We start from the raw sequence: 20597 nt of genomic DNA on the forward strand, positions 1-20597 counted from the left end.
GCGTGGCAGGAGCTCGGCAGCAGGGTCGTTCCTGGAGTTCTTGCGGGTCGGTAAGACACAGACAGGGGATGCGTGCTGGTGCTCCTGCTCCTGTCTCAAGCGCTCCTCGAACTCCAGGGTGGCTCGCCGGACAGAGCCCGGGCACCACTTGGGCTCAGGGTTAATGGAGCCGCAAGGCTCTTGCTGCTCCCCCCCAGGGCTGCTTTCCTCCAGCTCTGATCTATCAGAAGATGGCTGCAGAGAGGGGACAGCTTCTTGCTCAGCTTGCAGAGGGTCCTTCTCCTTTTCCTGGTGTCCAGCACAGGCTCCTTCACTCTGTTCCACCCTTTCCGATGCCCAGATCGCCTCCGCCGGCAGGTCGTGCACCGTGTTCCTCTTTGGTGTCTGGGTGAGGCTGGCTGAACCCTCCTTCTGCTGGGCAGGTCCTGCTCCCTGGTTGATGGACTCGATCTCTGTGATAATTTCCTTCACCGAAATGGCATTTTCCGAGTGGGATCGCGTGAGATGACCTGTGGTAGGCAGCTCAGGGACCTCCTGCAACACAGAAACAGGAGAATTAACAAAATGGATCAGCTGTGCTGACACAGAGCAAACGGCAGTGGCTTAAAGGAAATGGGGATGTGTGTTGCCAAAGGAACAAAAAGAGCATGTGCCAGGGTGTGGGGATGGGTTTCAAGTGCCACTATCACTAACATGGAAGCATCATTGTCCCTGGGACTGCATTTAACATATTCCAGGCTGGATTTTCACCTAGACTGAGATTTATGAACTTTTATTTGACAGCCATGAATTTCAAGGGTTCCCCCTGCCTTTTTTTTTTTAATAAAGAAAAGTCCACTTAACAAAAAAAAAAATCCTGATGCTGCTAAAACTGCAGTTTTGAACTGAAAATGTGAAAGATTCAGCTCACACACGGGAGTGAACGGAAGTAGAGCATAAAGAATGACTGAGTGCTGAAATGCTCTCATTTCCTGGAGGAAAATATCCAGAGAGGCTCCCTGACTCCTTCCACCAGATCACTGGAGAAAGCGTTGGCCTGCTGTATTTGGAAGAGCATTATAGCCTCCCATGAAGATGGAAAGGATTCAAGCAATGCAGGGTGGAATTTAAAGAAGAGATGATCCCAGACAATGATGGCCATGGACATCATCAGTCCCTGCGAGAGCCCTGCAGGGTGCAAAGCAATTTTAAGAGAAAGATACTTCAAAATTCAGAGGTTACTAAATTTTGTCAGGAACACCTCTCTACCCAGGAGAGAAGTGAGCCGTGGCGTGCCCAGTCCATCACCCCAGGCACACACAGGCTCATTCTCTTCCTCCACCGATGGAAGCTCTACATCTGATTTACTATCCCAACGCTGGCGCTTCCCAAGCAGGGAAAGGTGTCAGCGTTGTCCCGTCCTTTGGTGGATTTCTCACGTCAGATAAACATCCGCACAGGCTGGGGCTGCTGGCTGGCCCCAGCTGTCCAGGGTTCAGCTGCGTTGGTGGGTCAGGTCCCACCTATCTGCTCTCCTGCTGCACAACGCAAAAAGAAGTTTCTCATGAGAACAGCACAGCAGGTCAGGCCAAGGTCGACTCAGCCAGCGCCCTGCCACTGCCAGCAGCCAGTACAGAGATGTTTAAGGAAAAAGTGCAGAAGAGGGCAAGTACTTAAAAGCAAGGAAAAGGGGAAGCAGCTAGCAATCCCTCCCCCAAACAGCTAACCCTGTTCAGTGACAGCCAGGACTAGAAAATCCCCTGCCCACAGCAACTTCACAGCAAGAGAACCACCCACAGATAGGTTCGAGCAGCAGTTCCTAAAAAAAAAAAAAAAGAGCAAGTTCTTTTAACCTTTTGCTGTTCTTCATCTGTGGAAGAATCATCTGATGCCTGAGGAGAGTTTCCAGGACTGTTCCCTCGAGCATCTGCGCCCACATCCGCAGCAGGCGGCACTTCCAGCACCGGCACCCTGGAGACCCCGTTCCTTCCACTCCCTTGCTCCTCTGTCCTGGAATGGGAGCAGGCACGTGACCGGCTCTCCTGGGAAAGCTCCACGAATTTCTCCAAAGCGCTGAAGAAATCAATCCTGTCTGTACTGAGGTCTGTCACTTCGGGCTGAGGATTCTGTTGGAGACTGAGGGAATTTTGGTTTGGGGATTGGGGAAAGTCTTTTAAACACGAAGTGAATTCTTCCATGGGAACCAAGTGCACGTTCATGTCAGGCTTAAGGGCATCATTTTCTAGATCGTCCACTGTCAAATCAGGAAACTCGGTGATTTCCAAGGGGTGCTGGAGTTGCATTAAGGCCTCGGAAGCATGGCAGTTATCGGGGGGGACAGAGTCTACACAACACCCTGCTGTACAGCCATTGATATTGTTCAGGTTCAGCTTGTCCTCCATCTGCTCAGTGTGGAAGTCTCGACACGTGAACTCTAGGTGGATCCTTCTCTCCTTCACACACATCTCCTCGATCATGTTCGCATCCTCTGGGAGCTGCTGCTCCCTGTCCAGGTCAGCCGAGTAGATGGGCGACATCGGCTGCTGGTTGTCGTTGGTCTTGGTCTCCGAGATCTGGTCGGCCGAGGTGGTGATCTCCTTCTTGTTCAGCTCCAGCCCAGACTTGCAGATGGGCTCGTGATGGTCCGAGAGGTCACTGTCCGAGTGTGAGCGCCACAGTTTATTATGTCGCTGTTTGCTGCGGGGAAGAAAAACAAACGAGAACATTGAGTGGTGTGTTCACATCCCAGGGCCAGACCCACCTTGCTGTAGGAGGGTGCAACCTACGTGAAAAACTGGGAGAAATACTGGAGTCATTGACCACAAATGTAGCTTCATGCAAACAGTTCAGGGCCAAACCTGCTGCTGGAGAAGCTGATCCAACAACAAGGCACTGTCCAGCAGCTAAATCCCACTCCACTGCTCTGCTCCACACACACATATTCCCCAGCACTATTCTGTATTTTTCCACTTGCCAGCAAGTGAGCACTGGCCAGAAGAGACAGGGTCCCTTGTCCTGGATATGAGTGGACGGTGGACACTGAATGAAATCCCTTTTCCCTTGTGGCTCCTTCTTTGAAGAGCTTCAGCGATCAATAACTGGGCTCTGGTAACCAAGGGGGTGGGCTGAGCGGACACGGGGGTGTGTAAAACACAGAACACATCTTCAACAGCCAAAAAGCAAACGAAAACAACACCTGCCCTTCACAGGAAGGAAGCTCGAGTTCTCCAGCTCTTGGAAAGCCCCATCAGGAAGGTCTGAGCAGTCACAGGGCCAAGCAACTGCCAGTGGCATTGCATCACCTTCCACCTGCCCAAAACCCCAGCCTGTGCCCTGGGCTCACAGAGAGGGAAGGAGGAAAGTTCTTGCAGAGAGCCCACAGCAGGTAGCCACGGCTCCAAGGGCTTTGCTGAGTGGCCACAGGGCTGTGCTTCCAGTGTTTGCCCCTAGGAGGAGAGCAGATACCGCAGAAAGGTCCTTGGGTCTGCAGGAGCCCTGGCCAAACCCCTCCAGTCCCTCCTAGCGAGAGCCGGCGCTCCGGGACACATCCACTGCCTGCAGTAAGTTAATTAACGGGAGCTACTGAACTAATTACAATGCACCGGTTTAGTTGTGGGTGCTCAACAGCTAAGGAAGATAATCCACTGCAGATTTAGCTTTCCAACCCCATCATCAGCCACAACCTTCGTGTCTGGCACAGAATCGGGTCCTTTCAGAGGAGAGGAGGGTCAAGACTAGAGGCCAAAGGCTTTGCTCGGGGGTGCACGTGCTCTGTGTCTAAGGGGTTTTGGAGGAAAGCTTGACACTGGCAGCTTCTCCGTGAGGCAGGCTGCTGCTGAGGCTCTGTATGGGATGCCAAAGATTTCCCCCGTAACCCAGGGAGAAGCTGTGGATGCTTTCTGAGAGCACCTCCCACCCCGGTGCTTCAGAGCTCACATCCAGCACTCTGCCGCACATCTGATTTGGAAAGTCACAATTACCCTTGTGCATGAAACAAACCAAACTCACCCAGCGCAGCCTTAATCTGAGAACCAAACCAGATGTCAACAACTGCTGGGAGAGGCGCATTGTATTAACTTTTAATCTTACACTTCCTCGAGCCTTACACCCTGCAAGAGGTGCTAAAAGCAGAGTCAGAGAACAGGAGCCCACGTCCCTTCCTAGAGCCCACAGCCACCTCTCCACCTTCCTGGGCAGCGTTCTGGGTGCTGGGGAGCACAGTGCAGGCATTTGGTGTGGCAGGCACGGCACAAGGTCTGGGGACAGCTCTGGGGCTGGGCAGCTCGTGTCCACACCAGCCTCGGACCCGGAGCGCCCCTCACCTCCCAGCACGCTGCAGCCAGCTCTCCAGGCTCCGCTACAGAACTACGGCAAAAAAAAGAACACAGACACGGGATCTCCAACACTGTTTTCCTGTAACTTATCCATAACGAATAAAAGAAACAGGGCTGGCTGAGCTTTTCTGTGTCTGTCACCAGCGGGAGGGGACAGTTTAACTAGCCTCAGGAAGTATGACAGTACCAAAGAGCAAAACACGCTTGTTGTTGTGACTAAAAGCAGGCAGGGGGTTTTCATTTTACAGCTGGAAAACATATCCCAGTTGCTATAACCCCAACACAAAACTGTAACTAGATAGTGCGAGCACATGGCTGCCCTCACATACCTTCCCTCTGAAACCGGAGCAGTCACATGAGCATGAATCTGTTGGGGTTTTTGTTTTTGGGTTTGTTTTTGTTTTGTTTTTTTTTTTTTACCTGTCCTGGAATACCACTGCAATAAACAAAGCAGCCAGAGGCCAGAGGGTAAAGCTAAATAACACAGAGGAGAAAGAGGAGAAAAAGCAGTTTGGAGCTGAGAACAGAACCACACAAAGAGGGACCATTTCTGCAGCACTGAGAGGCCATTCCTTGCTTCAGTGAAGCTTCATGTACTGCAGGCTTTTTAGTCCTACACACACAGATGTACCACACCGTGCTCTTGCATTTTTTAAAGCCTCACGAGTAATCGTGTTCGTGCCATTGTATGGGGACTCGCAGAGCAGGGGTGTGCTTAAGTGGGAGGGGAGCCACACGCCATGTAAATGATGACAGCAAGAAAGACTTACCTCCTGGAAAAAAAAAATACCGAAAGGCACAGAAAGAAAAATATCCTTAACCAAATGTTTGCACAGGGTGGCTTTGCAGGTGTGCCACCAAGCACCAGACTGAGAGATTATCTAAACCAACAGTAAGGCTGAGGGCTCGAAGATGTGCCACACCAGCTGCTACCAGTACAGGGCTCCTCACAGTGTTCACCAACCAGTTACACAGGACGCTGGTGTGCTTTTCCTCCATTCAGTCTACCCCAGCGAGACCTCACTTCCCAGTCTGCTCCATGCCACACAGCACACCACACTGGTCAGGTCTCCTCCAGCTCAGAGTGAAGCACGGACCTTCATTAACTGGTGCCAGCAGCACGTCTGGTGTCACACGAGGCACCGAGGGCAGGTGTGGGGTCTGCTCAAAGGGTCTCACAGCCCAGAAGAGCACCACTTCTTAAAGTATTTATTCCACTGCAATCTGTCCTGAGACTAGACACTACTTGGCTGGTTTTTCAGAAAGAGGGTCTTTCTGGCAGTTGACATTAGGGGAGCCGGGGGAGAGGAAGGCAGACGTGGGAAGAGGTGGAGGATGAAGATCCTGTGGGTTCACCTGATCAGGGACTGAGCTGGGAGGAGCCCTCAGGTTGCTAATCTGTGCAGAGAGGGAAAGGGGAAACATACTTCAGTGACAGGAGGAGATTACACCAGGGGCTTGGTGTAAAAACTGGGAATCCAGACCTGGCCCAGCAGCAAAGAGAGCCAGACTGCTGCGAGCAGGTAGAGAGCAAAGGAGGAATGAGAAGTCATTGGCACAGGAAGGGAAGAGAGGTCTTCCCAAGTGGACAGCACAGACCAAGGGGTCAAAGCCAAGGAGAAGACAGAGGGAGGTGAGAGGTGCCTTGAAGAGAACACGAGTGCCTGAGCTGCTGTAAAGACCAGCATAAGGCAGGCACCTTTCAGCAGCACTAAGAAATAACTGCTTTGGTCAAAACATGCTCTCAGGCACCTCCTGAGGCAGGAGGCACAGCTTGGGTAATTCTGCTTGCTTCAGATCAGCTCCCTGGCAAAGCACACCAGGATCCTCAACAAAATACTGTAATCTGGCAAAACACAGAGTATCACTACCTCCTTCCAGCCGATCACGTGAAGACATTGCTTAACATAGCTTACAAGTGGCTTTCTCTAACATGCAATATTGATGTCTTTTTGCTCATCAGGTGATAGGCTGGGGATTACAACACACTTGCCCATACCCAGGCCCAGCTCCAGACCAGCCTCAGGACTCCCTGCAGGAATAAACACCGCTGTTGCAATGCGGAGAACATCCTGTCCCTGCCTTAACATCAACACTCACCGAAGGGATCTAAATAAAACCAGACCAGCTGCTGTGGAGGGGTATGTTCAACAGGGAACTGCAAGGCTCAGACGGAGACAAAGCGAGTTCCCTGCCAAGTGATGTTACAAGCAATAGGGACATCATTTATCTCTGCTGGAGTCTGTGTGGTTCTGCATACTCCATTTGGATGGCAGTTCAGTTCATGGGATGCTGCTCTCCAAAAACCAGCCATCCTAGAAGCCAAACAGCCTCCTAAAAGCTCTTTATTACACCCATTTTCCCAGGCCCAGCTGAGATAACCCATGAAAACAGAGCGCTATCTTTCCCAAGACAATCGTGAGCTTACATAATGCAGTGATGAAAGTTCTAATTAAAATAATGGCGTCAATCATTTAAGTGATATGCCTTAACACAGGCAATCCTGGTCACTCCTTCCACTCACCTGGCCAGTAGGATCCCTTGGTATTCCTCCAGCTGCCGCATAAAGCTGGGGTTGGGCTTGGTGACAGTGCGCCGCTCCTTCACGTAGTCGTAAGCCCTGTCCAGGTTCCAGCCGTACTCCTTCATGGCGTAGGCAATCACTGTGGATGCCGAGCGGCTCACTCCCATCTTGCAGTGCACCAGGCACTTCGAACCATTTTTCCTGAAGCGGGAGAAAGACAAAGAGGATCATTAAATAGAAAACATGATCTCTGAGAAGCTTAAGAAAATAGCAACTTCTTTACCAGAGCATTATCAAACACATTTTCAACACTGTGACCGTAGTTGAAGTCTGGGATGCGATCGGATAACCCAATTTACAAACTGGAGCAGGACACACAAAGAAAGGGAAGAAAAAGGTCTCAATAGTCTTAACAGATTTTGTTACAACAGCTCTTCTGAAGCCTGTATTGCAAAGTGGACAAACATCGGTTGTTTGCAGAGATTATGAAGACTGCTGAAGGCTAACATGGCATCCTTGATCTCAGCCCAGATGGCCCACTGGTACCAAGCAGTATTCCAAATGAAAAGGGCATCTTTCACACAAACGTGGTGTCACAGTCTAGAAACACATCCCGGAAGATTCTGAGCAGGCTGGGTTTGGCAATTGGCTGGACAAGACCAACATCGCTCTAGTCAGGTGTTTGAAACCCTGCCTACCCTCCACCCGTGTCTCTCGAGATGCTGGTAGGTGGAAATCCAGCCAAAAGCCCCCTGGACCAACCTGGCAGATTTTTCTTGCTACCTTAGGACTGTCTACAGGTCAGAAAACAGTCCATCTCGGTACCTGTCCAAACTCAAGTGAGTGGAAAAGATGACCTCCCCATGGCTGGAGGCAAAGACCTCAAACGACAGCTCCCTGCTGCAATCAGAAGGAAAATCCTTCGGCTTGAATCAATTTTTTCTTACTGAAGGCAAAGCAAACAGTGCCTTTGAGTGCAATGAGCGGCTACACTGCTTGGTGAGGCTGGTACAGAGCCTTGAAAGGGCAGCCAGCACTCTGCTCCAAGGAATTAAAAAATATTTGTCTGCTATGAAATATGAGGAGGAAGGCTACGACCCTTCTCTGTGAACTCTGTGTGCTGGGCAGCACTAGCACGGAGCAGGCTGAGAGAACTTGGGTTTGGCACCTTTAATTTTCTCCTTTAAGCGTCAGGTTTTCTGGATTGCCAGCCATGTGAAGTTCCCACAGGACAGAGCAGGAGGCCACAGAGCACACAGAGTTCTGTGCCTCGACAAGCTGAGACCTCGGCTGCTCGCAGCTGTCCGAGCCTGTACCTGCATCCGCACTGCCCAGACGCTCACCAAGATGTCTTTTAAAGAAACCATCTTAAACAAAATAAGTCTTGAGCCGTACTCAAACAAGTCAGCTGTTAAAGGCTATGGGAAATTGTGAGCACCTGCTATGGTTAAGAGATGACAGACTTCTAGAATGGAAATAATACTTTAAAGGCAATGTATGCCGATCTGCTTTCTGACCAGTTTTCCCTTAAGAAGGCTGCTGAATTAACTGGAGACAGCTCACATAACTGGGATGCAGTTCTCTGCAGTAAAAAAGCCCTACTTTCAACATCCGCTCTCAGATTACTCACTGTAACTGACAGCTCAGAGACCGACCCAGGCTTTTACTCCTGTTAAAGGGTTTGCTCTGGAGCATTACACTACAGGAAATCACTTCCAGACTGCGGCTTCATTGAACAGCCTCACATTGCAGGGAACAGCTTATGTTTGTGTTCACCTTATAGAGTTTTGCCTCTTACTTTTGTTAAGCCCTGCTCGACTTGTTACTGCCCCTTCCTCCCACCAGCACCTCCGCAGATCCACTGCATTTCCTAAGCAGCAGGTAGACTGTTAGCTCTGAAGTACGGGCAGGATCTCCACTGTTTGCCTGGACTGTAACCAGGCAGAAACCCCTCACTAGTCCTACTCGCTCTTTGTAAAAGCACCCACAAGGATGAAAAATTGTGGAAGGTAACTCTCAACACCTAGACAGAAGCTACAAAATGAAAATGCTTTGATCCTAGGTAGGCAAGGAGGAAAAGTAGTTAAGAAAATCAGTAGGAAAATATAAAACGCTTAGTATACAGCTTCTGAATGTGTTTGTTCTGTTCTGGAAAGACTTACTTTGCCTTGGAGATGAATTTGTAGGTGTCGTTCCAGTAGGCCAGGAGATCTGTTGCTTCTTCATCATAAACCCGAATATTATGGTATTCGAAGAGCCCAGGGAAGAAGTTATCTATTTCTCGAGTCACATTCAAGATATACCGCACCCTACACAGAAACAGACAGCAGATAAAAATGCAGAGCGTGCAAAACACAGCGAGTTCCAAGAGATATCACAGCTGCTACGTAACAGCCTTGCCTTGCTTTGCAAGGAGCAAAACTCAAACCATTCAAAGTTGCAGTCTCGAACACATCTCCTGGGAAATCAGGACTTGGTGCAAGGAAGCGGCAGCAAACGCCGACAGAGGGTTTTGCTGAGCAGTTGAGAGCCTCGCCTCTGATACAAGGGCTCCATCCACACTGGGCAGAAACTTCCTCTACAGTATGTCCAATTACTCTGCTTGCCCACCATCTCTCTAAGTGTCAGCACCGGTTGTGTCACAGAAGCTCCTGCACAGACTGTTCAGTTAGGGTTGGACACTCTCTCAAAGCCCCTTTGTGAATCTCTCCTCCTGCTGCACCAGCACCACAAGATTGAGGACATAAGCTCGTGAGCAACACCGTAAACAAATGCATGAAATAACTACAGATGTAACGAGCCACTGGGGAGGATTTATTTCTTATCCCTAAATTTTCTGGAAAGAAAACTGCTAGAGAAAGCATACGGTATTTACATACATACCTCCAGTACTTTTAGCCCTGAGGGTTACTCGTAAGATGCTTATGAACTGTGCTCATGGTGGGGTATCAGACAGAACCCGAGCACTGCAAGGCAGTGACATCCCTGTTCCCTGGCAGGTAGGAGATCGCTGGCAGTCAAGTAGGAGCTGTCTGACCCAAGGAAACTGCAGCAAACTCTGAGCTGAATGAGGAGAGCCAGTTTTGCCAGGCTAATTCTCCAAGGTACAGAAGTATGCTATCAATTCAATTCAGCAGACTGATTATTTTTTTCCATGGGATTGGCACAAATAAGCCAAACCCATAAATAATGATTTAATCGCAAAATCTCGGTGCTTAGACCCACCTGGCCTAGAGAAAGGACAGTCTAACCTTAAGCCTGAAAGGTAGAAAGGGCAGGAGACAGAGGAACCCATCAGTCCCAAATCCAAGAGCTACGGGACTTTTACTGGGCCTCACACAAAGCAACAAATGCTCTTTTACATATTTTTCTTTCTGAAGGTCCAGACTCCAAAGGGCCTCTGTAAACACAAGGCCTCAGTCCAGAACAAGGGGCTGGAGCAGAGGGCACAGAGCCAGCTGCGCAGCATCCAGGTAAGTGACTGCGGCTTTTTGCTGCTTATGGCTACGAGATTGCTGGTTTCCTTTGTTCGCCAAGGGGACGTCAGGCAAGGTCAAGGAACAAGATTCCTTTACTTTAGGGTGCCTGGTTGTGGGATGTGGAGTTTGGAGGAAGCAAGAGCTTGTTCAGATCTTCAAATCCTTTGGTAAGACTCAGGTTACACAGCAGGTATGGGACAGAGCTTGTTGCACAGACAAGCGCTGAGGCCAGGCTCTTGCTTTTAAGCCGATGGCCCGAAGCTACTTACCCTCTGTTCTGCAAGTCTTCCAGATTGGAGGCGTTCCATTCCGAGCCCTGCAGGAAAACACCAAAGGGACACATCAGCCCGAAGGAAGGCATGGCCAGACAGCTGATGGAGGGAGGGATGGTCACCAGTGAACTGGAGGAGGAAGCGGCCAGCCAGGTGGTGGAGAACAGGGGGTCTTCTGAGTACAGGGGGTACACTGAGGAGCTGATGTTCAGAACCTTATCTGAAGGTTAACCCCATTAACCAGATCTATTCTGAACCAACAGGCAACTCTGCAAAGCAGGAGCCCAGCACCATACACTGGCACTTCTCCAAACCGCTGACAAAACCACCTCAGCAAAGACCAGACCACTCCACCCTTTCCCCAGAGGCTGCTGCCAGCTCTACCCCACAGGAGAGAGACTGCCTGCGTTTAAAAACCATCCAGGTGCTCTTTATACATGAAACACCCATCTCACACATCAAAGGCAGCAACACCATAAGCTCGCTTGGGTTACACCTCTCTTCCCCACGTTCAAAGCCTGTGAGCAGAGAAACACACACGTGTAACCCTGGCGAGCAAACCCTCTGCTCTGCAGCGCGCACGGGGCCAAGCTGAAACACATCACCCCTGACTGAGGACACAACCGCTCAGACAAGGGCTTCCTTCAAAATGTAAGGTGCACAAGCTGCCTGCTTACCTGCCCTAAAATAGCTCCTGAACAGAAAGACGGTTCAGCTGAAGGAGTAACAGAGAGGGACCCAGGCAGCAGCACCATGACCAGCAGAACAGGACAGCTCACGGCTGCTTCCACATCGCCCGAGGGCCAGGAGAGGCACAGCCAGGGCGAGCCAGCCCGTGCAACATACCCACTGCCTGCAAATCCCATCAGCCCCAGAGCAAGAACCTCCCAGCCTTGCCGAAGCAGCCGTGTCCACCCAGAGGATGGGTTGCTGCTTGCCCCAGAAGGTGTGTGCAGGCACCCTGTGTCTGGGACGGGGGAGCTCCCTGAGAGCTCTGACTCACAGGCATGCACTTACGCTCGTGACAGCACTTGCAGAAAAGTCCTGAGTGCTCACAACCGGTGTCTAGATGTACACGCAGGGGAAAGGGCTGTGTTACTGTTCTGGTGGCTACTGAGGACAAGTCTACTCTCTTGTCCCGACACTTCAGGAACAACAACAAACAAAAAGCAGCTGGTTCTTCCCAAACTGAACTACTTCCTAAGAGAAATCATCATGAGGACATCATTCAAGGGTTCATCACAGATAGGACTCTGCAATTTGAGCAGCATAAAGGGGCAAACATCACATGCCATGGTAGCCCAGATTTCAACAGAATCCATTGCCTTCAGCCACAGATCAGGTCAATCCCAGTGAAGTCCAGAGCTGTGCATGATCTAAAGGAGGACTATGGGGGCTCTTGCCAACAGATTTTGATCCCTGCCGTACTTACCCTAGCCCCCAGACTTAGTTAGCTTCATGCTGCCTCTTTCTGGCCAAGGAAAGATAATTTAACGCAGGCCCGGGAACCACCAGTTTCCACAGGTATGGAGAACAATGCTGCAGTGGTGAAAGCCTTTTCTCCAGTCCTTTGATCCATAATCATCAGGTCTCTTATTTCCTGCTTAGTTATTTTAGCACTCCCTAAATGGGATCCCACAGGGCTCTTGCCTCCACCTGGAAGGAAACAGCTCCCTGCCTTCCAGAGACCTCATCTACGACTTTGCCTTGCAGTATACACGCTCCTGAATGAAGCTGCTGCCCAGCCCCAGCAGCCCTGCTCCTTACCGCAGAGAGCTGCTTTGCAAATACCTCTATTCCACACGTTGGCCACAGCCCTTCTCCTTGGTGCTGCCTGCAAGCCTTATTTGACAGGTCTTGTTCCCATTAATGCACTCAGAGCCAAGACTCTGAGCCCTGCAGCGAACTGAACTGCCCGTACTGCTTTGGACTAGCACTGCAAACCTGTTAACAGGTCTCTCTTCAGACAACATATAGTCTGCAAAAAAATACCCATTACTTCATAGGTACTTTGTTTCCTGGCTCTACCCCACCCCAATTTCTTGGGAGCACTCGTATTAACATGCATCATCCCTTCTGAGCCACAGCACCAAGCTTCGGGAGACTGGGAGAGGCCCTCTCCATTGGGAAAGACCAGCTGGTTCAGGAGGAATGGCTTTGTTTAAAGTTGAGCCAACCTCATAGGCTAGACAGCCCAAGCAAACCCGCGTCCATTGCTTCAGGGCTGGGAAATCCAGGGGAGCGCTGACTCACCAGAAGGAGGTGCAGTAATTAGACAGGCCCCAGCAGCAATGAAAGGCAACTAAGCAAGCAAAACATTAAAAGGTGAAATGTTTATGTTTCCTTAAGTGACTTATCTGCAGGATTCTTTGTTAAGCTCCTCTGTTCCTCCTGGATCACATGGAGTCAGAGCTCTCCATGTTACGAGTGTCACTCCACCTGAACCTTATACAGCTCGCCCCAACAGCTCCCCTCCCTCTTTGCTGTAGTTATACCCTTCCCAAACACACGTATACTCCAAGAACCTGGTGTGGGTACCCTGGACAGTTAGAACTGCAAAACTGGTCTTACATAATGGAAACAGCCCTGAAAAGTAGTTGGAATTAAGACTTTTTCCCCTTCCATCCTCTAGTGACAGGGTCTACAGCTTGGCTGGTGTTGTATGGCAAAGCTTAGCACAGCCAAGAAGCCAGGCTGCTCTTGTTCAACAGCACTGGTGTCTTGTGTTTTTCCTAAGAGTACGTGACCCCAGGATCAGCCAATCTTTCCTTCAGAGTTCCTTTAAGTTCCTCCAGAGGCCCCTGTGTCAACCAAGACATAGTGAGAAGCGTCAGGCATGTTCACTCTTGAATTCACTGTCAGACTTACCAAAAAGACATGATCAAATATCTGCGTGGGGCTGTCCATCTGCCCAAGGATCACTATCATCTCGTTGTCAATGAACTCTTTGAACTCCCGCAGGTTACACACCATCTGCATCTCCAGCTCGGTGCGTATCTGGGTGGGAAGGAGGAACACAAGGAAGCCACGTGAAGTTTTTGTTCTGGACTTTCTTCATGGCAGCAAGCAAAGAGCTCTCTAGTTTTAGCAACAGCACTTCCAGTGCTGCTCCCTCACCACTCACCTCTTTTGACGTGATGTTCTCCAAATCTTTCTGCATCATGATCTCCCTTAACTTGGTCTTAATCAGCCGTTCTGTGCGTTCCCGCTCAGTTGGGCTATCAGACGAAAGCAACAGTCACCGGGAGGGGAAACACACTGGACTCATGGCACTTTCTAATCAGGTATTGTGTAGAGTGGACACTCAGACTCTTCCCCCAAACACATCCTCATCTGGAGGCAATTCAGGTGACTGTAAAGTCCAGTTTAGATTCCCAGTTGTATATGAAAAAGAGCAACTGAGTGCTCCTAATCCATTGTAGTCATCCAGAGAACCTCTGGTATTTGGTAAAATTTCAATTGGGAAGGCTGCATTATACTCCCTGGAGCAATATCTAAGCCTCCCCCTACCTTTCTTGGAAAGGTAACAGCTCCACAGCTCCTTACATGGAGAGAAGAGGGCAGCTAAGCCGCTGTGCATTCCTCCAGCCTCTGTTGCCAGGGGCCTTATCACCAGCTGCAAAAATAGCCTGAGTAACACCAGGGGAAGCTGCAACAGAGCAGCAGCACAGAGCTGTCTCGCCCATCATCTTCAGAAGGGGCCCAGCAGTAACATCTCGCACCACCTTTCCGTTTCTCTGGAAGGCTGCCAGGATGGCGACTGCACAGACACTTCTCTGCTTTACAAGTGTCCAGCTGGTGGTTCACAAATAAAATCATTAAAGTTGCTGGTCCTTTTAACCTCACTCATTATCTCAGGACTCAATTAAGAGAATGCTGTCTAGGTGTCCCCAGGAAATCATTCAACTGCTGCCACTGGGGAAACGGCGGGTTACATAAAATTTATATATCAAAAGCTACAAGAGACTATTAATCTGACAGCCTGCCAAAACTTTTCAGCCACCCTCCTTGTACATTAAAAAACAATCAAGTGTGAAGACTCTTTCACAGCTGAACAACTGCTTAGCATTATTATGCACTCACTAAACTCCAACAACAGGAAATATCTGAGAGCATAAATCAACCAACAGTACCACTATACTGGGAAAGCAGCTGGGGCTAGTGAAGTCATTTCTTCTTCTGCTGCTACAAACTGGACAACTAAGCCCTCACGCTTGGCACCACCTCTGGGGACAGACTACCTTTGAGGTTATACGGCATCAGTACCATCAGCAATTACTAATTACAGGGGTTGTAAACCTTGAATATTGATACAGCCTAGAGAACAAAATTAGCAAGGAGGAAGGCCTCGGTACTAGAAGACACCACACCTCTCTCACTAGTAACACAGGACTTACCTTGGAGAAGCAAAGATCTGCGAGCCTAAAGCCCAAGGTAAACCACCCGACTGAAAACAGAGGCTGGAGGAGATGCGAGGGAGCCCCAGGAGGGCTGACCTTCCAGTGCTGGTGTTAACCTAACCAGGGGCCCCTTTATTACCTGAACAGGAAACCTCTCCTCATTAATACCTAATTAAGAGTAATCTCTTGTGGAAACTGTCTCCTCATTTGGAAACTTCGGTGTCTGACAGCCAAACGCTTTGGCTCAGCAGAGCCAGACCAACTTACACATCTGTGAAGAGGGCAGGTGAGTCGGGCCGGTGGGACTGGACATCTTGCATGGCATTCCACTCATTGACCGACGACTGGTCGGAGTTGATATGGCTTTCATAGTAACTGACCCACGTGAGAAAGAGGCTCCCTGGGTAGTAATTGTTGCTCCGTGCCACCTCACAAGCCTTATGTAAACTCTGCAGAGCAGACCTAGAAAGGGAAAAACATTTTCAGGGTTAGAATTTCCTCTTCAGGCTGGTCCTGAGCACAAAGCTACATGCAAGTAGACTACTACTACTACTGAGTAGTCTTGCAAGGGTGTGGACAACCCTTAAGTGGACAGCCCACCAAGTCTTAAGTATGCCAAGACAAGCCTGGATAGCAGTGAAAGCACCCACAATTCAAAGGACAGAGGCACCTGTGTCTCTGGCTCCAAAAACTGCTACAACTTCCTAAGATCACAAATAAGATGCAGAGAGTTCTTGGCCAAGACAGGGTCCTCTGACAGCTCCTGCTGTGCCATCAGCTCCCCTCCATGCAGGGCAGGGACACAGAAATCAGACAGAAAGCTGCACAACCAAGGGCTTAGGACTTGACTTTACTGAGGTGTTTAGGTGTCTGCCCGCCCTCACTGCACGAGGGATGTCAGAAGTTTCTTCAGCTGCTGCTGGGAAACAAATCCCCCTCTCCTATTTTTAGCTTGTTTTAAATCTTTGACTGGGATCAGAAGGATCCAGGTCAAAATCACAGGGGTGACACAGTAGAATGACACCCTGACAGGGGATGTATTTCAGCAATGCAAAGAAGCTTGAGCCAGAAATACTTCCATGGCCACTACATTCTTACATGAACCACCCTAAAAGGAATGAAAAATGCAGGCAGCTTCTCTTTCCTTCTCGCTATCACAATGAACATGTCTCACTGGAGACAGAGGCTCCTAGAATATGCACAGTATGTATTTCCTTATTTATGAGAAATAATTTAAAAAAAAATTATAAATTTCAAATACATGTTCAAAGCAATTCTGCTGTGGAAAGATTCAAAGCAGCAGCCCTTTGCAAGGAAAATTACCCCATTCCTTCCTGCCCCCAGCTGCGACAAAGGCGTGGCTGCAGCAGGACTACAAACTCGCTGCTGTACACCAGCACTTGCATGGGTTTTTTTTTAATTTGGTATCAAACTTCCTTCCCTGTCTCTGAAGGAGAGTTTTGGCTGCTTGAGTAGGTCTCAAGATACCAGTAATGCAAAGCAGCACCTGCTTTTAAAAGCTCAAGCAGCCAAAACACCTTGGAAAAAGGATCACTGACAGATTACAGCCAGTACTTACCACATGGCCTGCACAGACACCGGCTTGAATATATGAACCCTGTTATCTGTCGATACGCTGAACCCTCTGGAGAGAGGAAAAAAGGCACAATAAAAACGTGTCCCCAAAAGCCACTTTTCAGTTAATAACTGACAGTTTGTAGCACGTTAGAACAGCAAAGGACTAGCCCTATGCACACACTGCTGAGTTCAGCTAGCGAATGGATCAAAATAGCACGCTAAAAGCTCTAAGATAAACTTTTTTAAGCAGCTGCTGTTCGGGAACAAAACTAAGCCAGTGGGACAGTGCTGGGCTGTGCTGTTTACCTTGGCAACACAAATTCAGTGCCACAGCTGGGAGCAACAGAGTCCAGCTAAAGTGATCCTGGGGCAGCTACCAAGGAAAGAAAAGTCATTCCACGCGCCGCACGGGACAGCTTTTATAACTGGCACAAACAGGAGGCTGCAAGTCAGGTGTCTATTTGGCAGAGAAACATCATACTTACTTTATGTTCAGCCACACAGCGCCTGCTGCAAGCGTGATGGAGGAACACATAATAGGATCCCTTTAAGGAGAACACCCACTCACCAGTAAAAGCTCCTTTACTCCAGCTTAAAGACACACGAGCCACTGTCTCAGTGCATGTTTATTCACAGATAAGTCAATTATTGGTGTTCCCTGCCACAACCACCGTGATTTAGGGCCTTTGAGTCTACTAACACGATACAGGTCAACAGCAGCAGGGCTGCTGGACGTGCTAGGGCTCTGAAATCATTTGAATCCTTCTCCATACACTGTGCTGTAAGCTAGCACATGGAGACCCTCTGCTATTGACCTAGAACGGACAAAAGCCACTCACCCATCCCCGTCCAGGTGGATCAAGGTGTCACTCCACAGCGGCAGCACCAAGCCCATCGTACAAGTGCTACTGTAATAAGAAAGAGAAGTTCAGGCCATCTGCTACAGCACCCGGCTATTATTCTAATTTCATATCAATGGTTGCAGATGTTTGCACTCATGAAAAGAAAAAAGATCCCGCTGCTGCTTCAGGAACAAACAGAGCCAGTGTTGTTCTGCAGGTGTCTGACAGGGATCAGTAACCAGATACAGGGTACAGCAATTCTGTTTCAAGCAAGCTTGAAGTGTTAACATACACCCAGGAGAAGAGCAAACAGGATTGAGAAGCAGCAAGCTTCGTGCAGAAGGTCAGAGGGGGCTCACAGTCTTCAGTCAGCTCAAGGCTTTCTTCACAGCTGAGTCCCTCTCGGGTCCAAGTGGTTTGGTTCTAGCTCTGATTTTGCAATCCCCAGCTTTGTTGTCTTGTCTGTCCCTCAGCCATGGGTGCTGGGAACTGGGATCAGTGTAGTGTGACAGCAGGGTGACCGGCAGCAGGGTGGGTCAGCAATCACAGCCCATCACCCTTGTTGACTCCTGCCCCTTCTTCTCCCTCCCACACCCCCAGGATGAGCACAACAGCTTGCTGAGACAGACGCCTGCCGGCAATCCCGCTCCTCTCTCAGCTGCTTTGACCCCTTTGCCCTCACAGTCACCTGCTTTCTGTAAGGCTGAGCAAAAAGCCAAGCTAAAAGCAGAAGTCAAGCGATGGAAAAAAAGGCAGGGGTGGGGGAACCCCAACATGACCTGCAGCAGGTTGTCAAATTAAAAAGCTGCGTCTCATAAAGCTGTACAATCAGTCCATAATCAAAGCTGCATCTGGAGGAAGAATCAGACTCAACTGCCTCCTGTTTTTACACTTTGCACTAACTGCTCTCAAATTTCCCCAAGCCCTAACACCCCCGTCAGTCTCTGCAGTTCATGAGAAGTGGGGGAAGAGGGCAAGACTTGGGGCTTCAGAGGGTCAGCAGACACGAAACCCAGTGAACGCACACGCCTCGGAGCGACTGGTGCCCAGCACAAGGAGACACGGCGGCACGCAGCTATTTCTGTTGACAACATGAGATGAGCTCATGGAAAGATATGTTTTTAAAAGGCTTCCCAAGGTGGCCAGGGTATTTTTAGTGATACTGTTCAGCAAGCACTTATCAGAGACCATAGCAACAAGTCTACATGGAGTTATAAATACCAAGTGGGCTAGGGGAGGGTGGATCAGCCTGACCATCCAGAACCTCAGTAACTCTAGCAGAAAGCTAAAATGACCCTGCTATGTTATGAGAGACTGAATACCAGCGAGCTCTCAGCTATCAAAGGTGGCTGTGCTGGTAGATCATAGCCAACAGCAAGCTCCAAGCTCACAGCAACCTGTGCAAGGACAAGTTATTCTTACGCTACTGGAAGAGCATCTCTGAGCCACAGCTGTGCACAGGAAGGGAGCCAGGAGCCACTGGGAGCATCAGGCTGGTCTCCCTTTTCAGCAGGCATCACTTGAGCTAAGCATCCAAATCAAGCCACTTGAAATGAAGCATGGTGGCTGTTGTGATCTGCAGGTTGTTTGGAAGGCCATTTCTTACCCAAACAGTTAAAAAAAGATTTTCTAGCGACCCTGCTAACTACCTGGAAGTAATTTCTACCAGCTAGGGTCGGTAGCAAAAGTCATCCCTGTAGCAGTTGAGCTAGAAGTAAGCATGTGTATGAAACCCTCCAAAATGGTTTGAATATCCAGGTTCTTCCTTCCCCTCATAGCCCAAGATTTACTTACAGCCCTTCAAAAGAGCCTGCTAACTATCTGGAAGTAATTTCTACCAGCTAGGGTCAGTAGCAAAGTCATCCCTGTAGCAGTTGAGCTAGAAGTAAGCATGTGTATGAAACCCTCCAAAATGGTTTGAATATCCAGGTTCTTCCTTCCCCTCATAGCCCAAGATTTACTTACAGCCCTTCAAAAGAGCCATGTGCCTCCATGTCCTCTCCAAAGTGTCCCTTTCTAAACTTGGAGCTTCAGCCCGTGAAGCTGCTGGGGGTGCTGCCTCCTGGCTTACTCCAGCAGCAAAAGCTGCTTCCCAGCCACATTCTGCAGCTTTTTGGAGAGGTCAGCAGCAACCTGAATGAAGCAAAAGCGCTAAACCCTGATGATACTCTGATGTCTGGGGAGAGCACACGTTGGGTAACATCTGCCATCAGCAACCCTGAAATTCCCATCGGGCCCTTTGTACCATGACCTTGGTGAGGGGCTGCCTGACAGTCACCTTCTTATTAGCTGCTCTCCAGAACCCTTATGTCCAGCTTCCCACCATTCAGAGACACTTAAGGGCACTTAATGTCCTCACATGAGCCTGAGGCTCAGAGAAACAGAGGAAATGCTAACTTGTGCTGCTGCCCTCCCATTTGCCACCTCCTTTCAATAAATAAAAGGAGAATTCTGGATTTCAGGAAAGGTGTTAGGCTGGGAAATGTGAAGCAGTATATCCCCAGAAAGCATGGACACCAGACAGCGGTTTCTACGCTTAACACGTGGGTGAACATAAGGACTTCCCCCATCTGGTCACTGTGAGTACCTGTCATTGGAAGAGAAATCCATTCCCAGGACGATGCTCTCTTCAGTGTCTTGTCTGCCGTTGGTGGACACTACCACCATGTACCTCGTGCGGTTCTGGTAGGTACTTTCCAGTCTTACAGCCTAAGGAAAAGAAGGAGAGAGATCAGCAGTGCAGCCAGCAAAACACCCACTCTTACCTGCACAAGCCACCTTTCCATGCTGCGTGACAGGCGCAGAAGCAGTGACGCAGCTTGCACTAGTACGGCCGGCCCGTACTTCTCAGCTGGGTAACCAGCAGAAGAGGGAGAAGCGACTCTCTCACATGATCCTTTCCTCAACACCTTCTGCACACCTTGCTGCAGGCCTGCGCTGTCCCACCAAGGGGGGTGTCCCACCTCGAGGCTGGCTGCCACAGTCCCCTGACCAGTCCCAGCCTGGCGACTCTCACGGAGCATGATGTGTTCAGCGAGACAGATGGGTGCTGAACCTGCTCTTCACCTCACCGAGGGCTTTGTCCAAAGAGCTAGGGCTCTCCTTTAAACGACTGCGTGCTACAACAGCTCCAACAAGACTCTTTACAACTTCCCAGACAGCTGGACAACCAGGATCTAACTGATACGT

At 49.7% G+C, this 20597-nt stretch overlaps 1 protein-coding gene across 1 annotated transcript in view; it reads right to left on the reverse strand.

Annotated features, from left to right (window-relative positions):
• SSH2 (slingshot protein phosphatase 2) overlaps positions 1-20597 on the reverse strand; it is a gene marked incomplete at its 5' end in the record, with an annotated part of 31212 nt that overhangs the window by 1425 nt on the left and 9190 nt on the right. The window contains 11 exons of the mRNA XM_010084833.1: positions 3-534; positions 1833-2676; positions 6838-7038; positions 9000-9146; positions 10586-10632; positions 13457-13585; positions 13713-13806; positions 15256-15450; positions 16568-16633; positions 17406-17474; positions 19996-20117. Of these exons, the coding sequence (XP_010083135.1) occupies positions 3-534; positions 1833-2676; positions 6838-7038; positions 9000-9146; positions 10586-10632; positions 13457-13585; positions 13713-13806; positions 15256-15450; positions 16568-16633; positions 17406-17474; positions 19996-20117 (2446 nt within the window). The remainder of the gene's footprint in view (positions 1-2; positions 535-1832; positions 2677-6837; positions 7039-8999; positions 9147-10585; positions 10633-13456; positions 13586-13712; positions 13807-15255; positions 15451-16567; positions 16634-17405; positions 17475-19995; positions 20118-20597) is intronic.

Source organism: Pterocles gutturalis, unplaced genomic scaffold (genome assembly GCF_000699245.1).
Source record: "Pterocles gutturalis isolate BGI_N339 unplaced genomic scaffold, ASM69924v1 scaffold15615, whole genome shotgun sequence".
In the NCBI taxonomy this organism is placed as follows: Eukaryota; Metazoa; Chordata; class Aves; order Pterocliformes; family Pteroclidae; genus Pterocles; species Pterocles gutturalis.